The 18,343-nt window shown below is 60.4% G+C and overlaps 3 protein-coding genes across 3 annotated transcripts in view; 1 reads left to right on the top strand and 2 right to left on the bottom strand.

Moving 5' to 3' along the window:
* Positions 1-826: 826 nt before the first annotated feature.
* On the bottom strand, positions 827-10,236 carry TBX2 (T-box transcription factor 2). The gene is made up of 7 exons (XM_037493450.2): positions 9,457-10,236; positions 8,098-8,365; positions 7,016-7,162; positions 5,744-5,820; positions 5,464-5,627; positions 4,372-5,003; positions 827-2,223 (listed from the first exon to the last, which is right to left on the bottom strand). The coding sequence occupies exons 1-7, from the start codon at positions 9,849-9,851 to the stop codon at positions 1,771-1,773; spliced, it is 2,136 nt and encodes a 711-aa protein (XP_037349347.1). The 5' UTR covers positions 9,852-10,236; the 3' UTR covers positions 827-1,770.
* Positions 10,237-10,360: 124 nt separating this feature from the next.
* Positions 10,361-12,741, top strand: LOC119231542 (proline-rich protein 2-like). Its single transcript, XM_054688615.1, has 4 exons — positions 10,361-10,549; positions 10,719-10,994; positions 11,517-11,580; positions 12,290-12,741. Exons 1-4 carry the CDS (start codon positions 10,361-10,363, stop codon positions 12,709-12,711), a joined length of 951 nt encoding a protein of 316 aa, XP_054544590.1. The 3' UTR covers positions 12,712-12,741.
* Positions 12,742-16,964: 4,223 nt separating this feature from the next.
* The window catches only part of BCAS3 (BCAS3 microtubule associated cell migration factor), a 557,971-nt gene continuing 556,592 nt past the window's right edge, over positions 16,965-18,343 (bottom strand). The window contains exon 27 of the mRNA XM_037494441.2: positions 16,965-17,772. Coding sequence (XP_037350338.2) covers positions 17,624-17,772 — 149 coding nt within the window. The 3' untranslated portion in view covers positions 16,965-17,623. The remainder of the gene's footprint in view (positions 17,773-18,343) is intronic.

Genomic DNA, 18,343 nt, shown 5'->3' with positions numbered 1-18,343 from the left:
TAAAAAAAAAAGATGCCCCCCTCCTGAGGATGGGGGTGTCAGGGAGCTGTCCTTGCAGGAATGGGCCTAATGGAGCCTGACACAGTGGAATACCCACCGAGAGGCCCCACTCAGTTCATTATTATACAGGGGGAAACTGAGTCTAGAAAGGGAACAGCATATTGACTCACACTCTTTACACCCACAAGAGAGATTTAGATGAACTGCAAGGGGGGATTTCCAGGCTACACCTTGCTGCTCTAATCACCAGCCCTATCATGGAGGAGATATTTCTCTTTGAGGTTCGGGGACGGGGGCAGAAAGATTTCCAGGTCTGTGAGACTTGGAAGACAGCAGCGAAATTCCTCTACCTAAAAGAGAGCGGGAGCAGGAGCACCCATCAAACCAGCCTCACCTGCTAAGAGGAGCTGAACGGGTTTCCGTTAGGGTCCCAAGAAAGGGAGTCCGGGGTCCAGGCCTCTGCCTTGCGCTTCGCCCGGCTGGGCGCCCGGGCGCGCGGCGCCGCGCGGCTGGAGAGGCGGCCAGCGGCGAGCGGCCAGCAGAGGGAGCCCGGGGCCGGGCCTGGGACGCGGCCGGGGCGGGGAGCGCAGGGGACTAGAGGCGGCGCGGCGCCTCCAGGCCCAGGCCGTGGCCCGCGCGGGCACCTCCCGGCCTCGCGGCTGCGCCAGCCTCCCCAGCCTCCCCGCCGCCCGGGGGTGCAACCGCCGCGGAGCCGCGGGCGCCCCAACTTCGACACCCGCCTCCAGTCCTTGCAGACGCGCTCGCTGCGCCCCAGCCCCGCGCGGCCCACAGAGCGCACAGCGCCGTCCACTTCGCATTGTTTTATGCGTTTTATTGTTTTCTCGAGTTTTTGTCGTTTCGTCTCGCTCCGGAGCGAAAAGTGAAAACCTGAGGTGGAGCCCGCGGGCCGGGCGAGCCAAGCCCGGGCGGAGGGGCCGAGGGGGTGGCGGGGTGGGAGCTCCTGCGGTGCTCGGGGGCCTTCGCCTGGGGCGAAGGGACACCCCGCCCCTCCCCAGCCCTGTACAATATAGATGCTCATGTAAAATGAAAAAAAATTAAATGCTATGAGTTAATCTCTAAATATTATGTACACAACAATGTACACCTTTGAATAAATTAATACCAATTTGCATATTCTGGGAACCTTAAAGCTTATTTACACAAATTACCATTTATTTCATAAATATCTTTTTCTCCCTGGGAACTCAAGGCAGAAGTGCCATCCCTCCGCTGCCCCAGGGGTGGGAGGGCGCCTGTCTCTTGGGGGAAGAGGTGGGAGGACTAGAAGAAAAGGTCCCCTCCCATCTCAAGTCTGCACTGACTTCTGTGTCCACTGACCTTAGTATCCCTCACCCCAGATTCTCAAGCGGTCCAGGCCCAAGGCTATGGACTCGGGGGCTCTCTCTGAAGCTCCCACCCGTGACCCCTGCACCTTCTGACTCCGGAACAACTGCTGGGCAGGGAAGGAGGCCTCCCCACAGCACTGGAGGGCCAGGAGAGGCATCTGGCAGATGCCACCTTCACACTGGAGCAGATCTGGACCTAGTCCAGTGACTCCAAAGCGACTGTATTCTGGCAGCTGGATTCCTTGTGAGGCCCAGGGAAGGGTCCCAGGCCCAGGCTGGCTGGTCAGGGCTCTATTCTGGCTGCTGCAGCCCGCTTTTGCTCCTTTATTTAAATAAATACCCATTCTGTGCTGTACAAGTCCCAAGCAGCAGGGGCAGGCAGCCCGTGTGGCCTGCATGGCATTGGAGCAGCTGGACGGCCCCCTCACTTGGGTGACTCCCGGCCAGGGGAGAGGGCTCGCTGGCTCTCCAGCCCACTCACCAGTCTCTGGATGCTCTGCAGTTCACTGGCTGCCTCTTTGGCTGAGCCGCTGGGCGATAGGGCACCTCGGGATGGGGCTCCAACTTTGCGGAGAGGCAGCTCGGGCAGGGGGCTGGGTTCCCGGCTGCTGCTGCCTGCAGCCTTGGATCCCTCTGCTGCCAGCCCAGTGGTGAGGAGGCTAGTGCTAGGTGGAATGGTGACTGGGATCTGGTAGGGGCTGAAGCGCAGGCGGGGCCGGGCACTGCCCAGGAAGGGGCTCCGGGACAGGGAGCCAGCAGCAGCAGCCGCTGCAGCTGCGGCACTGGTGGCTGGCAAAGCGGAGGCTGCTGCTGCAGCTGCTGCCATGTAGGTGTAGGGGTAGGGGAAGAGGCCTCCGAAAGTGGGCATTGGGATTCCCTAGAAGAAAGAGAACAAAACAAAGGTTAGGCATTCTACCTGAGGTCTTCCTGAGGGTGAGCTGGGGGCTGAGGCTGGTGCTACAACTGGGATCCCTGCCCTACTGTGTACTGGACTTATGGTCGTAAGACCAGAACTCACATAACTGTAACCCTGAGCAGCACAGATAAGCAGACCTATGGCCAAACCCAGGTGGAAGGGGAGCTCACGTCAGGTGATTATGCAAAGACCTGACTCTATCAAGCGCTGTGCTGGGGATTATAGTAGGAGGAAGGGAAGAACATTCCAGGTGGCTAAACTAGCATGGACAAAGGCCTAGAGGGAGGAAACAGGGCAGGCATGGGGCCAGGTGGGAGTTAGGCAGCTTTGGTTTTCTTGGGAGAGTCTGTTCGCTTAGAACAACATCCTCCCCAGTTCTTCTGGGGGTGGGGGGCTTTGTAAATTCTCTTGATGCCTGCCCACCTGCCAAGGGGGCTCCTGCCTGGACAAAGCAAAAAGTAGAGGTGCAGATCAAGTCATAAACTGACCTGAATATTCCACAAAGAACATTTGTATTAGCACCTATGTGGCAGCAGGGGAAGAAATGCTGTTTTTGCCTGTGGCGAGCACAGGAAACCCTGGATAAACACCACATAAGTCCATGAGACCCGACTTTTGGATTACCTGACCTTTGAGATAATGGCTCACTCCCTAGAGAGTGTGGATACAGGAGGAGGGCAAGGAGCTGCCTGTGCCCAGCTTCCAGGGAGTCTCAGGACTGGCTCAGGCAGGGGGAAGGAAAGAAGTAGCTTAGTCAGGAATGAGAAAATATCCTTCCTGTGAAGGTCAAGCTCTGCTGGTATTTCAGATCTGGCATCCCAAGTCAAGAGAAAGGAAGGAGGTTTTAGAGCCCCCAGGATTTGGCTCTACCTGCTGACCAGGTGTATGCTACATTGACTTGGAACTTAACCACTAGTAGTACACCAGTGAATGCTTCCTGAGCCCTGGGGACGCTCACCCTCGCCCTGCACCTGTTGGCCAGGTTGTGTCTAGAAGTCCTGGCTTCCCAGGGCCTCTAAGATGCCTATAGTCATCTCTAAAATTTGGGGTGAAGGCATTCATATACACACAGAATCAAGGGTGCAGATTAAGCCTCCAGGCCCTGAACTCCATTTTCTGAAGTCTTCCCTGCCTGCTCGGAGCTGCAGATATGTAGTGTTAGTGCCCTGAACACTCACTCCACACATCTCGGACACTGAGTTCTACTTAAAACTCATTTCAGAATCCCCCCACACACACACACTCACACACATATTAAAAATATTTTCTTCTGAACCAAAGAAGACTTCACAGACCCGAACTCCTATTTTCCTACCCTTGCGATAAGATCTCAAGGGTTCAATTTGCCAGAAACCTCAGAGGGAAGAAAATGAATGAAGAGATTCCAAATCTTTCCACAGGGAATATTCCACCCAACCAACCAAAGGCTGCTCTCCCCTTTGAATCTCATTTTGTTGCTGACTACAGTTTCATAAACTCTCCCTTGGGAGCTCAGAATTTCAACCTGGACCCTAGGAACTGAGCCTCTGCTCCCTGAGATGTGTAACTGGGGGAGATTCCAGACACAGGTGGGGAAAGGAGCAGCCCTGTCTTTTGTTAGGTCAGAGGATTTCCTGGAGGGCCTGAAAGGGGGCAGAGGTTTTCTGGGAGGTGGGTCACTTTGGTGACTAACTGTCCAGAACATACGACAAATTTTCTTACTCTTTGTCCAGACACTTAGACTTTCAGGGTCTGACAGTGAGTCAAGGGCCTTTGTTCCCCCCCCAAAAAAGTCCTATGCTAGGAGGGTGGACTTTATGAAAGCTGCTGGCGACCCCAGATTGTCAGAGTAAGAAGAGTCTAATGGGAGTCTTAGCTGGAGTCACAGACAAGGAACCGGCTGGGGAGGCTCAGGGATTTGCCCAAGGTCAAAACTGGACTCAGAAGCAGTGCCCTGGGCAGACCCTGGACCTACACCTTAGTCTCCACAAACCCAGGTGATGTTGAGAGGTCCGTCAGGTCTTCTCCGGGACAAGCTTCTTGCCCACTGGAAGCCCGGAGTGCCTATGGCCCCCCTCAAGTCCTCAGTTGCCCCCCTCCCCAATACTGCCGCCAGATCACAGGCCTTACCTGAGATGCCAGCATGTGCTGGGAGAGGTGGAACGGGAAGGGCGCAGCGGTGCTCGCCGCGCTGGCCGCGGGACCCAGCCCGCCTGCATCCAGCCCGGTGGCAGCCCCCGGCCCGCCGGCTCCTCCGTTGCCGCTGCCCGCCACTGAAGCCAGCAGGTGACCCATGCCCATGGCCGAGAAGGCTCCGGGGCCCATGGCAAACTGTCCCGGGTGCAGGAAGAGCGGCTGGCCGGCTCCCAGCGGCCCGAAGAACTGCTGCCCGTGCAGGTGGCCCGAGAAAGCCAGGCCCGGCAGGTGTCCGGCGCCCAAGGGGGACGCACTGTCTGTCTGCACCACCAGTGGCGCCAGGGCAGGCTCCTTGCCCTCGCCGGCCTCCTTGCGCCCCTCGTCCTTCCGCCGGACCTCGGCGCGCTCCTTCTCCAGGCTCCGCAGGCCGAATGCCGCGTCCGCGCCGCTCTCGGTGGGGTCTTTGCCCCTGTCGGGGCTGCGCCGCTCCCGCGCGCGCTCCGGCTCGGTCGAGCGAGGGGGGCTGCCGTCCAGCGCCGGGCTGCGGCCTAGCGCGGGCCCCGCGCGCTCCTCGGCCAGCCGCTCGGGCTCGGGGTCGCTCTCCGCGGCGCTGGTTTTCTCCTCCGCTGCGGGGAGAGGGACGCGCGGGGTTACGCGCCGGGAGGACGCGGGCGGGAAGCCGCTGTCGGGTCTGGGCGGGGTGGCGGAGACTTGAAAAGGGCTGCTGCAGGGGCAACTTAGGCCGAGGGGCCACCGGCTCCCTGCCCATTTAGGGGCCGCTGCAAGTCGCCTAACCCACGCCGCCCCATCTAGAGTGGGGGAAATTGGGCCCCGTAGAGGATTCTTCACTGCCACAGCCGCGCACCACACCCGGGGGCCAGGCAGAGCGCGCAGGGCTTCCTCTGGCTGCGCGGGACCGTGCGCGCTGGGGAGACCTGGCTGGAAGGTCCATCCGAGAGGCACTGCTTGGTGCTTCCCGCGGGGCTTTAAGGTCAGTGGGTCGCAGAGCAAAGGCAGCAGGCGGCCCCAGGAGACTCTCCTCTCCCCTTGGTGGTCCCACTCCTGGTCCGATCACCCGACGCTCACCTCGGACCCTGTGCAGGCGCAGGGGGCTGGGGGCTGCTCCCGGGGAGAGCGGCGGCTCCCGAGCAGGGGGAGGGTCGCAAGACGAGGCGTCTGACTCGGCGCCGTCGCGCTCCGGCTTACAGTGCTCCTCGTACAAGCGCAGGGATGGCAGCGTCAGCTGCTTCCTAGGGACGAGCGGGGAGCGGGTCAGGGGGTCTCCCTCCTCTCGCGCGCGCTCTCTCATACACGCGCACACACTCACGTCCTGCTCCCTCAAAGGGCCCTCTCGCGCACGCCTTACCTTTTTTCCCGGCGGCCATTCCCCGTGTCCCTGAAGCCCTTGGCGAACGGGTTGTTGTCGATCTTCAGCTGCGTGATCTGCGGGGATCGGGATCGAGAGGCAGCGCAGGGTCAGGACTGGCTCTTCCAGCCTGGCCTGGGGCACCCCGACGTCAGCGGCTGCTGACCCAAAGGAGAGACCCGGGAAGTGTCCCCTGGGAGCCTACTGCCTGGGATAAGATTTCCCTGAGCTGGTAGGCCTCTCCGAAAGTGACTTGGTCTCCCCTCCAAAAACTTTTGTTGGAGGAATGGTCCCTTCATTTGCACACACAGACCCCAAACTGTGCTCACAGAGTCAAAATCTGCTTTAGCACAAACACAGGCCCAGCGGCCACTCAAGTTTAACAAACCTGGCTCCTGAGCAGGGGCGCACAAGGAGCAGAACACACTCGTGTCCAAAGGCACACGGGCGGCAAGTCACGCCCACGGCCCCACGAAAGTACACACAGACCAAAACCCCCTACAAGCCCCTAAGCTCCCACAGAATCAACTGAATCCACACTCCTCCACAACTATCCCAGGCGTCCCAGAGGGTGTGCACTCATACTAGCGTCTACACAAAGGCAGAAGGAACAATCCTCAGGACATTCAGACACTCTCCTTCGCACGAAAGTGGTGCACACGGGCACAGGCCTAGTGGGGGCGATGCTTTGCCCCTTTAGAGACAGGGTGTTGAAAGCCAGAAACAGAAAAAGCCCTTAAACTTGAAGGAAAAGTTTCTAGGCGCCTCTCAAGAGGTCTGAGGCCAGGCGACTGATTGTGTTACCTGCCCACCCTCTGGCTCCCCAGGAGAGTGAAAACTGTGCTCTGGGTTCCTAACTTTGGGTTCTTAGGGTTGGGAGAGCCTGGGCAATAGCCTCCCGAGCCCTCTCTTGATTTACATTCCCAACACTGCGCCAAGAAATAAACGAATAAAATGTAAAAATGTCAGCGCAGTCTGAAGTTTCTGCCAATTGCTAAGTAAACATCCCCACCCCAAGCAGCGAGCAGCTGTTCAGAGCCTCTGGGAGCCGGGGTGTGGGTGTTCGCGGGCTCAGAGGGAGTCTGGGGGATTTTGGTGGGTGCTGCCTTTTCGGACATAAGGCTTGTGCTTGTGTGTGGTGGTGAGGGTTCCGGGTGATGTGGGAGTTGCGGGGGCGGGGGGTGGGTTTGAGTGGATTGGAGCTGCGCTGGGTAAGGGGTGGGGTAGAGGAGTTGGGTGCAGGGGCCGAACCCAAGACCCCCCAAAGCGCACCTTGTCATTTTGGTAGGCGGTGACCGCGATGAAGTCCGTCTCAGGGAACACGTAGGTGCGGAAGGTGCTGTAGGGCAGCTTCAGGATGTCGTTGGCTCGAACGATGTGGAAGCGCGGTTGATACTTGTGCATGGAGTTCAGGATGGTCTGCGGAGAGGGCGTGGGTCAGTGGCAGCCCCCAGCCTTCTCAGGAGCATTTCTACTCCCTGGGGACCTTATGTCTTCCTGTCAGTCTTCCTGTCTGTCTCACTGTTGCTTTTTCTCTCTGCTCTACCTTCTTCACCCTCCACCCCCCCATTCTTCACTGTTTCCTCCTCTCTTCTTTGCTCTTTTTCTTGCCACTCACTTTTTTCCCTCTTGCTTTTCTTTCTCACAGTCTCTCCCCTTTCCCCAGCTGAAAACAGAGATAGCAGAATAAAACTAAATAACACTCCCATAATTTCACTCTTAGCTTCTCTTCCTGGTTCATTGCTAAGCTCTGGTATCACCATGGAGAGAAGACTGGAAACTCTGGGGCTCACCGAATGCCCTACCTTGGAATGGACAGTACCTTTGCCCACAGACTCTCCCCTCCATTTACTGCCCCCCCCCATTGGAAACAGAACCCCCCAACCCCCTCCCTCTGGCCAGGCATCTATCTGTGGGAGAAGGGAAAAGAGCCTCAGAGAGATTGTAGAGAGAACTGGTTTAACTTTTAAATTTCCAAGTTTGGGGAAAGGGATGGGAATAAGCTGTGACTGTGGGTAAATATTCACTTCACTCCACGATCAGCACCTAAAGGCCAAGAGCAGAACCACTGAACCCCTGGAGCACCTGCCTCCTGCTTGACTCAAGAAAGAGGGTTAGAAGGCCAGACTCCAACTGAGATTATGAGTAGTCTGGACCATACCCGCTGTCCACCCCACCATTCCCAAGGCTAGCAGAATGGAGTCCTCTGGGCGCAGGCCCAGGTGGGGTGGTGACCCAGGGGCACTCTGGGGGTTCAGCAGTACTCCACTCCAGGGAACTACAATCTTGCTCTCCCAGTGCAGTGCCAGGTACTCAGTCTCTGACGCCCATCCCCGTGCCTGTCCTGCACTCACAAAGCCGTGCTTGTCGGAGATGTTGTTGGTCAGCTTCAGCTTGTGGAAAGCCACAGGCTTGGCCATCCACTGCTCCCCCGTGGCTGGGCTGTCCGGGTGGATGTACATGCGTTTGGGCATCTCTGGGTCTGCCTTGCCTGCCACCATCCAGCGGGAGTTATGAAACTTATACCGGCAATCATCAGCCGCCACAATGTCCATCAGCAGAATGTATTTGGCCTTCTTATCCAGGCCGCTGACTCGTACCTTGAAGGGAGGAAACATCCTCCTGCGAGGAAGAGAAAGGGGAATGTTCTTATCTGTTTATCCAAGGACCCCTCTCACACTACCCGCCCCCCACAACTGTCTGGAGGTTTCCCAGCAGTGTTTCCATGAGGTAGCTTGTTGGACTCCTTATCCCCTTGCGGTTGTTATTCCCAGGTGATCCCATTTCTGCCCATCAGACCCCCTTACTCTAAGGCTTCCCATCGGCCCTACACTCAGATCTGGTGACCCTGGCTCTCCCATCACCTGAAATGAAAGTCAATGACCAGAAAATAAATCCAAGCCCTCCAGAAATACAGCCCCTTCTCTTGAATCTCCTGGAAATTCGTTGGGGGATATACCCACTTGGTACCTAAACTCCCAGAAATAAATTCAGAGGATGTTTGCTGGGGGAGCTGGGTTACCGCAGCTAGAGTGAGCAGGCACCCTAACACTAAAGTTCGGGGGAAGAGGGTGATCCTGAGGTCTACATTCTCCCTGGCCGAGCCTCGGGTGTTGGGAATAGGGATTACGGTTTTCTTCAGGCTTTAAAGCCCGTTGTGGATCTGGAGCTATTGGCTTCTCTGCCCGACAAGGCTCAGGGTCAGGTCAAGTTGCGGGCCGGGCGGATAGGAGCTCGCTGCAGGGGCGCCACAGCCAGAGCGAACCCCAGGCCGACCTCGGCCTAGTGGGATGCGAGTCCGATTCTGGACTTCAGGGTCGGAGGAGCGTCCAGGAGCCGCTGCCTCTCCTCGGAGCTCGGAGTCAGACCCCGCGGCAGGCGAGGACGCCTCCGGGCAGAGGGGTTCCAGCGCAGACCCCCCCCCCCCCCCCCCCCCCCGGGCCGGGCCGAGCCGCGGGGCCCTCTCGGCGCCGGGACTCAGAGCACTTGGGACTGTTCTCTGGGTGCATATTTTCGTTTTCCTTCTTTCGGGAGGTTTCGGTATTTTAGTTTTTAAAAAATTCGCCCCGGTGCCAAGAGACAAAAGTCAACTGGGTTGCCCAGGGCGCTCAGCGTGGCGCGGGGGCCGGGCGCGCGGGGCGCAGGGCAACGGGCTCCGGCCGGCCGGCGACGTGGGGTCCCCCGCCCGCCGCCCGCGCCCGCCGCCGCCCTACCTCCCGGACTTGGTGATGACCATCTCGGTGCCCAGCTTGTGGAACTGGTCCCACAGCTCCTTGGCCTCCAGCGTCACCTTGGGGTCGTCCTCCACCTCGTCCTCGGGCTCCAGGCTCTTGAGCGAGCGCAGATGCGCGGCGGGCGGGTGCGGGCCGAGCGCCGAGACGTGCAGCCCCGCCTCGGCCGCCGCGGCCGCCGCGGCCGCTGCGGCCGCCGCCCCCGCCAGGCCCGGGTCGGGCAGCGGCTTGGCCAGGGCGCCGGGCGGCAGCGCGAGCGCCGGGAAGAAGGAGGGCTGCGCGGCCGCCAGGAAGGCGGACATGGGGAAGTCGGCCGGCCGCGGCGCGTGGAAGGGGTGGTAAGCCATGGCGCTGGCCGCCAGCGCCGGCTCTCTCATCGGGACATCCGGCCCGGGCGCCGGGGAGCCGGGGCCGGGGGCGCGCGGCTCGGACCCCCGGCCCGGGCGGCGGCGCGCGCGGAGGAAGGGCGGCCCTGGCGGCGGGCTCGGCGGCGGCTCCTCCCGGCTCCCCGTCCCGCGCGCGGCCGGGGGCGCGGGGCTCGGGGCGCGGGGGCGGCGGGGGCGCTGCGCCGGGCTGGGCTGGGCCGGGCTGGGCTGGGCTGGGCTGGCCCGCTCCGGCGCCGGGGACCACGCGCGACTGGTGAGATCTTGTCGTGATCTCTGGAAAACTGTGACTATCTCACATGTCCTGCCCTGCTCGGGTCCCCTGCGCTAACGAGCCAGGCCCCCCTTGATTGCTGATTTTACGCTTTTTGGACCAATTGTGGGTCTCCGGGGGCGGGGTTTTGACAGCTCAGGCCAAGCTCCGGCCGGGAGGGGGGGCCGGGGAGAAGGTGTCGGAAGCCTCAGCAGTAAGAAAACATGTCAACAGAATAAAATATTAACCAATGACGGGCCGGCGGGCCCCGAGACCCCTCCCCCTGGCCGGGCCCCCACCCTGCCGCCCGCGCCCGCGGCCGCCTGCGCCGGGACGCGAGAGCTCGGCTGGCCGAGCCGACCCGCCGAAAGGGCCCGAGGCTGGGGGCGCCCGGGCCCCCGCACCCTGGGAAGGACCCCCAGCCGCACGTCGGCCCCAAGTGCAAAGCATTGACACGGCCCGGAGGGCGGAGGGGGCGGGCGCCCTCCTCCCCCCGCGCCCGGCCGCCCGGCCGCTCGGGCCCGCTCCCGGCTCGACTTCCGACCCCGCTCCCCGCCGCGGCGCCGCCCGGGCCCTGCCCTCGGAGGGCGGCTGCGGGCGCTGGAAAGCGAGGCGCCGGCGGCGGAGGTCCCCGAGCGGAACCCAGGTGGCGGGAGCCGGTGAGTGGAGCTGCGGCCGAGCCCCGGTCCGGGCGGCGTGGGAGGGGGCGCGACGCGGCCCTGCGCTCGGGACCGCGGGAACCCCGGCCGGCGCCTCCCCTTACTGGAAGACTCAGGAGGAACCTGGAGTTCCGGGCAAGTCCTGGACTTAGACCAGCATCCGTCTGCGTCCCCACCCCAGCCCTGGGCCGCGCTGGTGGCAGAGCCGCGCTCCGGGCTGGGAAGGTGAGCGCGCACCTTCTGCCCAGCCCCGGGCTGCGTGGCGCGGGCGAGGCCGCTTCTCAGGTTCTTGACCCGCGACCAAACGAATTTTCGCCGCATCCGGTACGGGAGACACAAGTCCCTTATCCTAAACACCAGCATCCTTTCTCCGCTTTCCGCCACTTTCCTAGAGTTTGCTCTGCCCCCGGAAACCTACTTCTCCCAAGTTCAGTGGCGCCGAATAAGGCGTGTGGGGCTCCAAGTGTCTGTGTGCACCTGTGCTTGAAACCTGCCCCCACCCTCACCCCCACCTCCAGTTTTCGTCGCCAGCAGCACCAGCATTTTTTTTCCCTTCCCGATGTGCTCTGTGTGTGTGTGTGTGTGTGTGTGTGTGTGTGTGAATCACTCCCAGTGTGATGGTGGCCTATGTGCACAGAGGAAGCCGCAAGTTAAGGCGTGCGTCCAGAGAGAAGCGGCCGCACACCTGCCTTGAGCTGGGTTTGGGCGTTGACGCTCGGATTAATTCTTGGCGCTCGAATTCCGAAGGACAAGACGGACCACGCGCTAGCCCCGGGGGACAATCCTGCCGACACAACCATTGCCTGTGCGGGTGAGTTCGGCCCGCGCGGGGCCTGTGCCCGCGTGTTGTGCTCCTACCACCCACGGGCAACACTGGCCCAGGCAACCCTGTGCCCATCGCTGTGCAGGGGACCTTGTAGCTAGATGCACACTCGGACTTGAAGCCTAAAGTCTGTCGCCCCAGGCAGCATAGGTTCAGGACCCACCCGAGCAGTTTGTCTTCTTCCACCTTTTCCCTACTTTTCCTAAGCGGCTACTACCCAGCGCAAAAATGGGCACGCCCCCCACAGGGTTTTCTTCACGACCTCGCCCTTGGCTGGGTTGCTCCCTCTTAGGCTGGGTGCCTCCTCTCTGTACAGAACGAATCTTCGATTCCGCGTTGCATAGTCTACACAGCGGGTTAGGATCCGTTGCAGCTTTGCATAGGCAAACTCCTGCCGCCTCCACCTTAGGCGGGATGTGGCCCCTGGGGCGGGACGTGTGTGGACAGGTTTGCTCAGTCGGCGAGATTGACTGACAATACTAAGGCAAGATTCTTTAGCCGGGAATCCGGGTAGAGGTCTGGAAATCCGTGAATACACTTGCAAAGTCGTGTTTGCACACGTACTTTCTTACTTGTAGGTATATGTGTGCACCTAAGTGTGTGCAATTTTGTATGTTTTCCTGGCAGAAGGTTGTAGCTGGTCCAGGGGTCTAAGGCCAGAAGATTTGAAACACGTTCGCCTTGGTTGTTTGCTCAGGAAACCTGGTGGCGTCGGCGCAGCAGCTGCATTTAGAGACCAAGATCCTACCTGGCCACAGCCACTGGGGCACGGATGTGCCCTCGGGCCCCCACAGGCTCTTTCTGGACCAGGCCCCCACCCTCTGCCCCGCCCCGCCGTCCTGCAACCCCTGGACGTTCTGCTGCAGCCGCTCTCAAAATTATGAATCTGTCCCCCAATCAAATTCTCCAGCGAGAAATATCCTTGGCTATCGAAAACCCGCTCAGGGGAGGCCCAGCCAGCCCCGGAGCGGCGCCTTGCGGCGCCCAGCTCCCGCTCAGCCCCTCCCCCGCCTGGGTCAACCCCCTTTTCCCTTCCCGGGAAATTTGCGCCACTTGGGGGGGGTCCCCCGGGCTAAGAGTGCGTGTCTCTTTAAGAGGCCCCCCGGGGGGGCGTCTTGAGAGCCGCCCGGGGCTGGAGGGGGAGGGCGCGGACGGGGGCGGCTGGCGCCAGGCGGCCCAGGCTCCACAACAAAGCTCCGGCCCCTGTCACTTTGCATCGGCCGGGCCCCGCAGACGGGCGGGGGACGCGCGCTCGGCCGCCCCCCCTCTCCCTGGCCGCGCGGGGCCTGGGCGTCGGGCGGGCGCGGGCCCCGGCGTCTCCCGCACGCTGGTGCGCTCAAGCCACTGCGCTTTCCACAGCAAGGAAATCTGCCTGGGGCGGCCTGGGCTGGGCGGGACAGCCCCGAACCTGGCTCCCCAAGCGTCCTTTCGTCCCCTAGCCTTTCGCAGGGTCCAGAACCCCTGCCTGGACCTTTCCCGGGGTGGTCCCCGCCGCTTCCTTGGGGCTGTGTGTCTGCGCGTGCATCGCGGAGAGCGGGTGGCCTGGGGATGTACGGTCGTGTGGCGGAGGGGGGCAGGCATTCTGGTAACGGGGTGCTGGTGAGAGACTGGCACTTGTGTATGGGCGTCCCCAGGCGGAACCTCAAGTGAGGTGACTGTGGTCCTAGGCGGGTGACGGGCCGTGGCGGTGCCGCCGAGCGCATCCGTGCGAGTCTAGACGTGTTGGAGGGTGGAGGTGGGGGAGTAGAGTTGCTTCCCCTATTGGCTTCCTTGGGACCCGCACCTCCCCGCGCCTTGGCGCCAGCCAGCCCGGTTTAGCTGCCGGGCCGGGCTCCCCGCGGGCCCGGGCCTGGCTAGGGTGGGGGCCGCGGCCTCGCTGACCCCGGCCCACAGCGGCCCGGCGTGTCCCGTCCACTTAGACAAATTGCGGCTGACAGGCGCGCAGTCTCTCTGGAGTCGCGCCCGCCAGTCGCCTCCCTCCCGACCCAATTACTCCGTGCAGGGTCGGCCGACTGGCTGGGGCGGGGGGCGGGGGTTCCGGGGAGAGCGCGCAGTGGCTCCTGCCTTGCGCCTACGCCCGGGACAGCGCCGGGGCCACTTCTTCCCGGTTAGGTCCGGGAAAGTGCCTTGGCAGCCACAGTCTAGTCCTTAGTCTTCCAGGTTGATGCCAAGGCAAGGCCCGGCTTGGCCGCCATGGCCCGGGACAGCTTGGCGCTCTAAGCCTGCAGCTCTGCACCTGAGGGTGAGGTTCCGCGTCTGGCAACCGAGGATGCGCCCGGCCAGACTTCCGACGACTTCTCCAGTTTTGAGGATCCCGTCGTCCTGGGAGCTCCAGGCTATTCGCCGCTCCGGGGTGGGTGTCCCTGCGCAGCGGCCGTCCGCTTAGACCCCGGCAGTCGGCACAAGTGAGGTGCACGGCTGTGAACCTGCGTGTGCGTGTGCGTGCACGGGTGTGAGATTATGGGTGTGGGTGTCTGGAATCGCGGCAGGACATGCTGCAGTGTGGCTTTAGAATGGGGTGGTGAGATTGGGGGGTGCAACCCGCAAGAAGGACCCCCTAGGACCAGCCCACCTGTGAGAGAGGGCGGGGCAGGCCTGTGCGCTTTCCATGGGCTCCTGATTCGCTTTCAGAAATGCGTTCGCAGGGAGCGGGGCTGAGTTCCCTGGAGCAGCTTCAGGGGGCAGCGTGCCACAACCCGGGTTCCAGTTGCACCACACCCACCCTCTCTCTCCACTGAAGAGCTGCCTGCCCTGTCAGGTCAGCTACCTGCTGGCCTGTGAATCAAACCTTTGCCTCTTGGACCTGCAATTTCCTCTTTGCCTGCTTTTCAACTTTAGCTCCGTGGAGGAGGATGCAAACCACCTCTCCCTCCACGGGTTCTCCCCCATTACAGATGAGAACCTTGAAGCCCAGAGATGCAATAATTCACCCGAGGTCACACAGCTACTGCAAGGCCTAGCCCACTCCTTAGAAGATGGTATTGCCATTGCTGTCCCTAGCTATCCACGCTCTTACCATGGCAATAGTGAGCTCACCATCAGGCTGAACTCTTGCTTTGAATACGATGTATAACATACTCTTTCTTTGTCCCAAGAGTTTCCAGCTCTGCAGGAAAGGACTGCATCCTCAGTTACACAGGGACTAGGTGCAGCTTCAGAGTCAGGCACTGAAGAGGTAGGGGGTGGAGGTGAGTCAGGGAGGGGGGTGAGTGGGACTCAGAGTCTTGGGGACACAGGTCTGGGAATTCAGCAAAGCAGGCCTTCAAAGAGAATGAGCCAGAATATGTGAGGCAGAAAGGTGCTGACAGGGATCAGCAGACTAGCTGCGTGACTTCCTAATCTTGGCCAAGGCCCTGGTCTTCTCTAGGGTTTAGGCTCCTCATCTGCAAAATGGGGACAGAATGGCACTCTCCTCGGTACCTTTCTGTTTACAGATTCTTTGACCTGTGAAAGTCAGAAAAATCGGCACTGAGAAACCATGTCCAACTCAGACTGGCAGTGGCTGCTCTGCCCCTGCTGGTGTCCAGAGGAGCTGGTGCTGGTGTTGGACAGAGTGCTTATGCACCTGAACTGGCCTTGGGACCCCGGGCCCTTTTCTTGAATCAGACCCACAGTGCCTTACCTCCTTGAGCTGCTGCCCCAGCAGCTCCATCAAACCGAGAGAAACTCCAGAGTAATTTGCCCACTGAGCAGGGAGCTCTGTGAGAATCAGAGAGGTCAAATGGCTTCCTCAAGGTCACCTGGCCAGGCCACAGTTAGATGCACATTTTGATGGCCTCCTCGGTGATGCCATCAGTCTGGAGCTCTGGAGGTGAAGTAGAGTGCTCTGGGCATTATCTGTGGGGGATAGGAAGCTGGCTGCTCCAGGGCCAGTGGACAGAAAGGTCCCCCGCTCTGGGGCCCAGCTCTCACTTCCAGCTGATTATAGGCTGTGGCAGGGTCCACAGCCTCCCCAATTAGCTGGGGGCCAGGCCCAAGGCCTCTCTGATAACCTGAGCTCCAGTGGCAGCCGCCATGGGGCCAGCTTATCTGGCCTTTCTTATCCTCCCCCTTCCCCCACATACTCAAAGAACTGCCCTGGCTGTGAGCAGATGAATAACCAGATTGTCCTGCAAGCTCAGCCAGCAAGTCCAGCCCTACACCCACCACTTTCCCTGACTGGAGGAGGCCACAGCTGTTTTGCACCCCCTGGAGGGAAAGGCTGAGCCGGGAGGACTCCTGAATCGAAGCTGCCAACTGGTTCCCTCAGTGGTTAGGGGGTGCTCCTGGCTCTCCATCTTTGCTCCATCCAGATGTCCTATGGGCACCGTACACAGGTGCCTGGTGCCCTGTCCCTTTTTGAACGCAACACTGCTCTGGCTGAGGGTGCCAGACACATGAGCATCTCCACTCTGGCTGAAATGGAGGAGAGCTGCTGCTTATCCAGCAGCCTCCCCGGGCTGTGCTCAGGCCTCTTCAGCCCTCCTTCCGTTCCCAACAGGCCTCGCTCTGGCATGTGATTTCTCACCCCGAAGGCTCCCAGGCAGGAGCGACTGGCTTCAACCACCCAATGCAGGGCCGACTACTCAGCCTACAGAGCTTAGCGTGATCCAAGTGCCCCTTCTCCCAACATGCCCAACTGATCAGGTGGAGGCAACTGAAGATTAAATCTCTTCCCAGGTGCCAAGGTTGGATGGAGTGCATGTGAAGGGGGCAGGCAGCGGCCCCAGGAAGTGCCCCAGCTCCAGCTGAAGGGCTGAATGGGAAGGTCTGCTTGTTTGTGAACTCAACTGTTCTGCGGCTGGTACATTAAACTTCACCCCAAACCACATCTGACTCAGTGGATTTTCTCCAATCCTTTCAGGTCTCTCCAGTGTCTGGGGGGGAGGGGGAGAACTAGAGCAAGCATAGTTTCCTTCCTGCTTAGCACCCCTTTTTGCTTCTCTGTTCCTGCCTCCTGGCTGCCATTTATTTTAGGTACAGAACTGGGAGGAAAGAGGGGGACAAAATCAGGAAATTATCATGTGAGGTTCCAGTCCGGTTTCACGAGACACCCACCTTCACCTGACCATCCTTCGACCTTCTGGGTTTGGAAAAGAGGCCATGACAAGACACCCAGCCCTATGAATTGGCAAGAGGCTTCTTCAGGCTCTCTGTCCCACAGCAGCCCACCAGCACGTGCCAAGGCCCCAGAGTCAGGCTTGGTCCAGGCCCGTCACACTCCTAGAAATGCCTTGCTCTGGTAACAAGCAAGAAGACTCTCTTCTTCTTACCCTCACTGACACTCCACGGCCCCCCGCCCCTCCCAGTTCCACGTATCGGTAGGGGTGTTGGGAGCAGGGACACAAGATCAGGCCCACGTGACTCTGCTCAGCACTTGGAGAAGATCTTGACCCCAGCAATTCAGGAATGGACACCAATTGCAGCGTGATTTATTGGACAAGACGTGCACTTTTGACAGGGTCTCAGCAACCACAGTTTCCTTCACTGAATAGTACAGGACCAGGGTAAAAGGGCTTACAGATAAGAAGACAAATCCTTCCCATGAGCCAAAGGGGAAAGAAAGGAGGAAAGTGGACTTCTCCTTCCCTAATACTCCAGGCCTCAGTTCACCCCAAGCCAGAGGGAGGTTGGCCAAGGAAGCAGGGCAGTGTGTGCACGGCCAGGAACAGGCTAGGGCTGTCTGCTCAGGGTCAAAATGCCTGGCCAGGGCACCCACCCTCTCCCTACCCAGGCCCCCTGTGGCTATGGTTAGAAAATACAAAAGCGGATCCAATGCAGGACATCATGTGCAAACAGAGGAGGGGACGGAGCTTCTGCAGTCTCTCTCGGCCAAGCCCCGCTGATGGGAGGGGAGAGGTCAGTGCGCACCGAGGTGCTCTGGAGAAGCGTCTCTTCTCAATCCAGGTCGGGTGGGTGGCTGTTGTCATGAAGCTTGGAGAAGGTGGCTGGCGAAAGAGGAGCAGAGACTGAAGATAGGACCAGAGGGGGCGTCTCCCCCCTCCTTCCAGCAGGTGAGTGGCCTGGCCAGTTGGAGGCAGGTTGCTGGCACCTACGGGAAGCCCGTAGGGAAGAGGCTGAGGGGCTGACTCTCGTTGGTGGGCAGTGGAGATCGATAGCCGTCAAAGTTTCTTGGGATGCTGCCGCTGGTAGAACCTGAGCTGTTACTCAGAGTCTCGATGCTTCCCTCTCGCTGTAGTTCTGCAAGACAGAGGAGAGGGCCAGGTCTGGTCAGAGTGGGGTTGGGAGTGGGGAAACACACCCTGGACCGGTCTGCCTGCTTTGAAGCACCAATCTGAGTCCATTCTTCCGCAGGGAGGCCTCCCCACCCGCCCTCCAGATGGGCCAGGTGGCAGCTGGGGTCACAGGGAGGCTCTGCCTGAGGAGGGGAAGGTTTGCAAACAGAAACTGTTTTTTGGCTGGCAGCCTCCAGTCTTTCCCTCATTGCGGGAACCTCTTTGGTCAGGGTATGGTCATGGCCTTTACTCCAGGATTGGAGTAAAGTCAGCCATAAACTAACCACTGACCCCCCACCCGCCCCTCCATGCAGGGTACCCCCAAAGCACCAAGGCTTCCAGTAGCAGCAGCCACAGAATGGGTTGGAGTCTGTGCTGCTCTCCTTTAGAGCCAAAGGCAGGCACCTGGGCTCAGGTGTGAGGGGCCCTCAGGCTACACCAGCCACATCTGGGGCCTAGGCCCCAGCTAGAAGGGTGTGTAAGGGCACCTCTCAGGAGACAGGGGCGGTCGGAGGAGGGGGCAGTGCACTCATGCC

The sequence above is a fragment of the Talpa occidentalis genome, unplaced genomic scaffold (genome assembly GCF_014898055.3).
Source record: "Talpa occidentalis isolate TD23 unplaced genomic scaffold, MPIMG_talOcc4v2.1 talOcc4.7, whole genome shotgun sequence".
Classification (NCBI taxonomy): Eukaryota; Metazoa; Chordata; class Mammalia; order Eulipotyphla; family Talpidae; genus Talpa; species Talpa occidentalis.
Note: the sequence above shows the minus strand (reverse complement) of the source record. Positions and strands in the feature narration are given on the sequence as shown.